Genomic DNA, 8,139 nt, shown 5'->3' on the forward strand with positions numbered 1-8,139 from the left:
AGACGACTTGTCACTGGGAATAGCTTAACTCCCACGGACAATCACCACTTTAGACTTAGAGGACGTAGCCAACAAGCCGCTGCTCCTGTCCTTATTTCCACCTGTTGTGGTATCGGCAGTGGTAGTAGGATAGCTTCCCTGTTTTTTTGACGAGAGCCGTCAACGGTTTCCCTGTTCAGGTGATCGGGAGTTAGGACTTACTTGCAATTCCTTCTTTGAGCCACTACCCTCGCCGTGAGCATGACGAGGGCTGTGGATCAGGGCCTTGGGGAGAGTGTCCATTCTTGCTCCTTATCTAACAATGTACCTCACCCGAAAAGACTTCTTCGTACTTCATCCAACATGGAGTGATAGGTGAAGAGAGCTTCTTCACGGATTGTGTTCCAAGATAAAAGTTCAGGGCATCCCCCGATTTTCGGTTGCCTTATTCTCGCATTCACATCCTATCTTTGTATCATCAGACTTGGACATGCCAGTTGTCAAATCTTCAAGACCCTCATAGGAACGGACATCGCACCACTCCACGCACATTCGTTCTCCTCTTCCGACTTTTGGACTCGAACTCAATCCGGATCACGTACGTATAGTCGAGAAATTCTTTGACATTTTGGAAACGAAGCCATATACACAACATCCAAGTGACCTGAATCTAGCACCAGCCTTAATGGATCCAACTCGGGAGTACGTCTCTGGCAAACCGGACCACGGAGGTGGTCACTGGCCGGCACAAGCAACATCCAAAAGGCCCATCCATGCTCCTCCGGTCCCGCAGACATTCGTCTCCGTGCCGGTCACCTCGATCAGATGGGCTGGTTCCCAACCGGTTTTTGTAACCGCTCTTGAATCACCCGTGGCTGACATGGAGCACATGAACGGAAACAACGTCCTTCTGGGAAGAGTCGGGATGACTCAATATTCCCAACAGCAATACGGTTGGGTCCAACATCTCCATGGTTTGATCGCGGGTATCACTCCTGCAACACTTCCCGGACAAGCCGGATTCATGTACGACGCATTCGGAATGAGCAGAGGTCTGCCGGCTCAAACCCAAGGCCACGTCCACGTCCACGCCTACGCCGAGGGTTCCAAGGCCAACGCTGGCCATGTTTATACGTTCATCTAAACCAGGGGTATACTAACCCCGTTTACCTGTTTCATCCGCAATCCGAAAAGGACTTTCTGGCTCAATACTACGCCAGGCTCTCCTTAGCGGACACGGGTGCAGACAAAAAATCTCCCATTCCTGTAACGGCCCCTTCCACTGTCACGGTTACACCTGAAGCGCCAGCCCAGCAATCCCAGATTTTCACAGAGACCACGGGCACGGGAGCCACAGGCCTCACCATCACCACGGTCACGGGCATCGCAAGCACATCCACGCGCACCATAACCGGACCGGACGGAACCGTCATCGTCCCACCTCCCATCCCCGCCCACCCCGGCTGTGAACTCTCCCTGCACTTGGGGGAGGCCCTGTTATTAGAGCGCAATACCCGCGGTACGGGTATACTGGCACCATCCTAGGTCGCGGTCGTACAAGCTCCTCTTCCGGTAGCTGAACCTTGGACTTCAATGAAAGCATTTCTTTGGCAGTATGGACAGCTGCTTTTGTCTTACTGTCAGTGCGATCGCCGCTTGGCGTCGGTTCCATGCACCTACAGGTCCTAAAGGAAATGACAAGTGAGGCATCAATGCATTGTCCGCTCAAAGACACTGGTTATCGCAACGGCTTGGTTGTTGACAGCACTGGCAGCCTAGGCTCTACTGTAATTTGCAGGTTCCTCCCGGATTTACAGCCCTACCCGCGCCACGGCCCTATAAGTGGTGCACGCTACCAGGCCGCTGCGGGTACAGTATTGCCAACCCTGTAGACCCCGTGACAGAAAGTCACGACCCTCGCCCAAGTCGAGTTATTGATTGGCGCCCTGAAGTCTCTAGGTCCAGAATGCCCGGCCTCTAGAAAAGAAATGTCCTTTGGGTGATTGGCCTGTGATTGGGAGGGAGCCGCCAGCCATCTCGCACTTGGTGACAACACAGAGAGTCTCATGTTCCATCATAGCCTCGAGAAGACATAGGGCTCTGGTTTGTTTTCCTTATTGTGTCCTTAGTGGCAGGATAGAGAAATTCCCGGCACTTCCATAAACTCAATCCATTGATCATCAACCATAGCATCCACTATCTCCAAGACAACACGATCATCCTCGAGTGCCTCATCTACCTCAGTTAAGACGTTCCTTCCCCAACGCTACAATGATTCGACGACTGCACTCGCGGTTCCAGACGCGTCTCAAGCAACACGGAAATGCGCAGGATCGGGAAGGTTCTACGGACCAAGAACAGTCTCGCCTTGCACCTCTGCAACAAATCTTCGCCGCCACCTCTACATCCGCGTCCCGGCTCCCAGCCGCTTCGGCTACCGGCTCCGCTGACATAGAGACGTCCGCCGGCGCGGATAATACCACTACCTGCCTCCCAGCCGCTCCAGCTACTAGTGCCGCCAACATAAAGACGCCCACCAATGCAGATGACATTACTACCAGCTTATCCGTACGACTCTGGGACCGTGCCTACAATGACCTCAAACAAGAAGAGGCCAGATTGGTGGACGCATACGAGAAGATACTGTCCCGACAGCTGCAGGCTAGCCCCGACTTAACAGTGCCCGAATCCCAACCGAACATCATTGCCCAAAACAACTCGGACAGGCGCCGTCAAATGAATCAGCTTATCATTGCTGGCCTAGCTAAGACTGAGAAGGAAGCTAAGGTGAAAGAAAGCCTTGGTGTAGCCATGGATATTGTTCTATCCGCAAAGAACATTATAAGTGCGGCAATCCAGGCCGTGCCCCAAGCCGCGCTCGCCTGGACTGGCGTTTGTATTGCTTTAGAGGTACGTCTATTTAGAGTGCGATACTTCACATACTAACTTCTAGAGATGTTTACCAATCCTGTAACCGCAACCGAAGCCAACCGCAAAGGGATCGACTACGTTGTTAAGAGAATGAACTGGTACTGGAACCTGTCGAATATCCTTCTCAAGGACCCTACCGCCCATATCGGCGAACTTTCTGGAGTGAGAGGCGAATTGGAGATCCAAATTATTGACCTCTATAAAGTGCTCCTCTCCTATCAGATGAAGAGTGTCTGTGTTTGCTATCGCAACCGCGGTCTAGCCCTTCTCCGGGATATAGTCAAGCTTGACGACTGGAATGCTGACTTGGGGGTTATCCAAGACGCCGAAAAGTGCTTCCGAGACGACACCCAGACATACACTGCTCAGCAAGTGACGTCTCATCTTAACCAGCTCGTTATACAGCACATGTCAGAGAAGGACCAGCAATGCCTGAAGCACTTGCGCCTTACCGATCCTCGCGATGATAAAGTCCGCATCGAACGGACTAAAGGCGGCCTTTTGCAGGACTCGTATCGTTGGGTCCTCAATAACGCTAACTTTCAACAATGGCGTAACAGCCCACAGCATCGACTGCTCTAGATCAAGGGCGACCCTGGCAAAGGGAAGACTATGTTGTTGTGCGGCATCATCAATGAGCTGGATCAAGGCAATACTACCAACGCGCGCCATTGCAATGTGGCCTACTTCTTCTGCCAAGCTACCGACTATCGCATCAACAATGCAACCGCCATACTGCGCGGCCTAATCTATCTACTTATTGGCCAGCAGCCATCTATCCTCTCACACGTGCGCAGTGAGTACGACCGTGCAGGCGAAGGCCTCTTCAAAGATGCAAATACGTGGGACGCCCTGTCGAGAATCTTCACCAACATCCTACGAGACCCAAGCCTCCGAACGACCTACCTAGTCATTGACGCACTTGACGAGTGCGTTACAACAGACCTGCCACAGCTTCTCGCCTTCATTACTCAGCAATCATCATCTGGATCTCGAGTCAAGTGGATCGTTTCAAGCCGTAATTGGCCGCAAATTGAGGAACAGTTGGAGAAAGCTGCAGATAAAGTGAAGGTCTCCCTGGAGCTAAATGCGGAATCCTTCGCAGCGGCTGTCAATGCATTTATCCTGCACAAGGTGGATGACCTAGCAGAGCTGAAGAAGTATGATCCAAGGACAAAAAAGACCGTTCAGGACTACCTGTGCTCCAACGCGCAAGATACGTTCCTTTGGGTGGCGTTAGTCTGTCAAGCGCTTGAGAAGGTCCAGAAAGGGTTTGCCGAAGAGAAGCTGCGCATGTTTCCATCTGGACTGGATGCTCTATATGCGCGGATGAGAGAGGATATGAGCCAGTTCGATGAATCCGATTACTGCAAGCACATTCTTGCTGTTGTTGCAATTGTTCGCCGGCCAATCAGCCTTCAAGAACTAACCTCTCTCGCCGAGTTGCCCAATACCATTTGCAACGATCTTGAATCTCTAAAAGATATTATAGGGCTTTGCGGTTCATTTCTAACTTTACGAGACCAAACCGTCTATTTTGTTCATCAATCAGCCCAGGACTTCTTGCTTTCTAATGTCTCTGATAAAGCAGGCAGCCAAAATTCTCAAGAGGCTTTCGATTGGATCTTCCCTAAAGGGAAAGAAGATATGAACTATACCATCTTCTCGAGGTCACTTAATGCCATGTCTACAACACTGCGACGCGATATATACGGCTTAAGCGCACCGGGATTTCCGAGAGATAAGGTCGAAGTACCGGATCCGAACCCGCTAGCGACGGTGCGGTACTCGTGCGTCTACTGGGTTGATCACCTGTGCGACTTGGTTTCCAGTACGCACACAAACCGGAATGATCTTTTACAGGACAACGGGATTGTCTATACATTCCTCAAGACGAAGTACCTTTACTGGCTGGAAGCTCTAAGTCTACTCCAAGCTATGTCTGAGGGTGTTATCGCCATTAGACAGCTCGAGAGCCTACTAGTAAGTATGAAACTTACTGCGCACCGGAAACTCGATCTAACTTAAAGATATAGGGAGGCAATAATCAGTGGCAGTTAACAAAGCTTGTTCGGGATGCTCACCGATTTATTCTATCTTATAGGTGGATAATAGAGCAAGCTCCGCTTCAAGCTTATATATCAGCGCTCGTGTTTGCTCCGTCCAGCAGCTTAATAAAGAGCAATTTCAAAGCAGAAGAACCTGACTGGATTCGAAGTAAGCCGGCTATAGAATCAGATTGGAATGCATGCCTCCAAACCTTAGAAGGCCATAGCAATGTGGTTTGCTCAGTGGCTTTTTCGCCTGATGGCCAGCGGCTCGCATCCGGTGCGGGCGATCGCACGATCAAGATCTGGGATGCGGCGTCGGGGAGCTGTCTCCAAATCTTGGAAGGCCATAGCAATGGGGTTTGCTCAGTGGCCTTTTCGCCCGATGGCCAGCGGCTCGCATCCGGTGCGGACGATTGCACGATCAAGATCTGGGATGCGGCGTCGGGGAGCTGTCTCCAAACCTTGGAAGGCCATAGCAATGTGGTTTGCTCAGTGGCTTTTTCGCCTGATGGCCAGCGGCTCGCATCCGGTGCGGGCGATCGCACGATCAAGATCTGGGATGCGGCGTCGGGGAGCTGTCTCCAAACCTTGGAAGGCCATAGCAATGTGGTTTTCTCGGTGGCTTTTTCGCCTGATGGCCAGCGGCTCGCATCCGGTGCGGCCGATCACACGATCAATATCTGGGATGCGGCGTCGGGGAGCTGTCTCCAAACCTTGGAAGACCATAGCAATTCGGTTCAGTCGGTAGCATTTTCGCCCGATGGTCAGCGGCTCGCATCCGGTGCGGACGATGACACGATCAAGATCTGGGATGCGGCGTCGGGGAGCTGTCTCCAAACCTTTAATATCGGCACTACAGCAAAGTACATATCTTTTGACCATACTAACCGTTATTTACTTACCAACGTTGGACGTATTGATATAGCTACACTGACTGCTGAAAGCCAAGTTGTGTTCGATAATCCAGAGAGACATGGCTATAACTTAGGATCAAATGGGTCTTGGATTACTTGCAACGGCCAGAATGTACTCTGGCTGCCACCAGAACGCCGAGCCTTTTGCTCCGTCTTCCAAGAGCGGATAATATTCATTGGCAGCGCAACGGGACAGGTTTCATTTATCGGTTTCTCGCGAGACATATAATGTATTCTAAGTCTCTCCCAACTACTTTGTGTCATGGCACGTAGAATTATGGGCCGAGGCGCCAAAAGGTTCATACGAATGTAATAAGATATTAAAGATGAGGAAGAAAGAGGAACCTAGATACATCGGATGGAAGGAGAGAAGGGTTCTTATATGCAAGGAAGTAATGACAGATGAGATCGAAGCCCAGATCCCAGATGCCAACAGGTGCTGGCCAGCTGTGCCATCACACTTTCCCTCTATTTCATTTTTCTAGCGTGCCACCAGAAGGGTATGGGAGGATAGGCAAATTTATAAGAACCATACAAATTCTAGCATCTTCTACTGATATTGAGATGACGTTCTATTACGAGAAGGCAAGACTATTCCATCTCTTCATCCTCCTTCTGCGGGTGCCTGTGCGGATCAGATATCATAGATTAGCCCGTGACTGCCTAGTCATGGCCAAGGTTGGTACTATGGTACTGTGACAAGGGCAGTGTTCTGGGCTTGGAACAGTAGTTCAATTCAGCTAATAAACTACTTTGGTCTCGAAGGCCTTGTTGATCCTTTCAACCTCTAGGGGAAGGCTGGGCTTCAAGGCCTTCTTATGCCAAAAGGAAACGGTACCTATCTAGTACGTACGGGTCCTTGTCACCTGAGGCTCCAAGGCATCTAGCGATCTGCATACATGTAGGTCTTTCTCGTATGACATCAGGAGTGTGGCATATGTCCGTGTAACAGCAGCTGACACGAACAATGGCCTTACCCATCCCTCATCAAAAAGCTCCCTTCTGTAAGGAAGTATCAACAACTTCATGACATTAAGCCGTGACGATTTTGATTCCGATGACAATCAGGATTTTTGGTAGAGCCCGTAGCCAATAAAAACGCTAAAATCCAACAGGCTCTCAAGGTATACAACATCAACAATAACGACAATACACGGGACAAGGTTTTCTACGATTCTGGATGTGCCACCAGCATATTCAACCATCTCAAATGGTTTACTGACATACGGCTCTAAACAAACCTTCTGAACACGTAGTGGGCAACGGCAATTCCATATACTCGTACCATGTGGGCACAGTGGAATTAACCATGCCAACAACAAATCACAATACAATAAGGGCGACGATTAAGGACGTACAGTTCTGTCCCGACGTTCTAGCTAATCTCATCACCTCTACTGACCTTCTTGATAACGGTATGGAGTGGATGATGAAAAGCAATCAGATTTCGTACGGTAAACACACGATACAGTGTAGCTGGGCAGGCAATGTGCCTACTCTTCCAACTATACCCCCAGACAACTTTGACCAGAGCCGTGAACTCCTCAGGGCCCTAATGGCCTCGATAAAGTACAGAACAATGCACCAACGACTGATGCACGCTGGTAAATAACAAGTCATCGAGGCTTGCCTGAAAGCAGGTATTCCCATAAGCAGACAAGAGGAGGACGACTGTGAGGCATACAATATATCAAAGATGACTGACAAAATGCCCAAGGTAGTCTACGGTACAGCAGCAAAGAAGGCACTACAATACGTATGTGTAGACGTGACTAGCCATAACCAACCAGGCCATATGGGCGTCAAATACGTGGTTCACTTCACCTGTATGGCAACAGCTCACAGATGGGTTCGTTTCGTTGTCAACAAAGGCGATGCCTTCAAAGCACTAGTCGGATGGAAGAAGTTCGTAGAACTTCAGACTGGCCTAAAAGTCTGTATCATTGGCCTCGATGGAGGACCAGAGTTTGGACTGGCAACAACAGAGTTCAAGGACAGTAAGCTCGATAAATGGGCAAAGTAAGAAGGTGTTGAAATCTGGAAAACGACAACGCACACACCTGTTACGATCCAATCGTTGAGCCTCATGTAAGCTAGATAGATTGACCAATCAGATAGGACCCGGGGTCCCGAGTCTACGGGACCACGGGACGGACCCGATGTCCCGGGCTTTCGGGACCACGGGACGGGGTTGAAGACCAGTATATAAGAAGGCCTCCCGGCCTTCGTTATACCTGGTTCTTCAGCAAGCAATAGCTATCACA

At 50.2% G+C, this 8,139-nt stretch overlaps 3 protein-coding genes across 3 annotated transcripts; all 3 read left to right on the forward strand.

The window, feature by feature from the left end:
* Positions 1-664: 664 nt before the first annotated feature.
* Positions 665-1,524, forward strand: SMAC4_05603 (uncharacterized protein; the record flags this gene model as incomplete). The annotated part of the gene is made up of 2 exons (XM_003349272.1): positions 665-1,105; positions 1,174-1,524. The coding sequence occupies 2 exons, from the start codon at positions 665-667 to the stop codon at positions 1,522-1,524; spliced, it is 792 nt and encodes a 263-aa protein (XP_003349320.1).
* Positions 1,525-1,921: 397 nt separating this feature from the next.
* Positions 1,922-3,492, forward strand: SMAC4_05604 (uncharacterized protein; the record flags this gene model as incomplete). Its single annotated transcript, XM_066090322.1, has 2 exons — positions 1,922-2,889; positions 2,935-3,492. The coding sequence occupies exons 1-2, from the start codon at positions 2,251-2,253 to the stop codon at positions 3,490-3,492; spliced, it is 1,197 nt and encodes a 398-aa protein (XP_065946005.1). The 5' UTR covers positions 1,922-2,250.
* An 8-nt stretch (positions 3,493-3,500) lies between these two features.
* SMAC4_09419 (uncharacterized protein) lies at positions 3,501-6,104 on the forward strand (the record flags this gene model as incomplete). Its single annotated transcript, XM_066090947.1, has 2 exons — positions 3,501-4,893; positions 4,947-6,104. The coding sequence occupies exons 1-2, from the start codon at positions 3,523-3,525 to the stop codon at positions 6,102-6,104; spliced, it is 2,529 nt and encodes an 842-aa protein (XP_065946006.1). The 5' UTR covers positions 3,501-3,522.
* Between the last annotated feature and the right edge of the window lie 2,035 nt (positions 6,105-8,139).

This window comes from Sordaria macrospora, chromosome 2 (assembly GCF_033870435.1).
Source record: "Sordaria macrospora chromosome 2, complete sequence".
Lineage (NCBI taxonomy): Eukaryota > Fungi > Ascomycota > Sordariomycetes > Sordariales > Sordariaceae > Sordaria > Sordaria macrospora.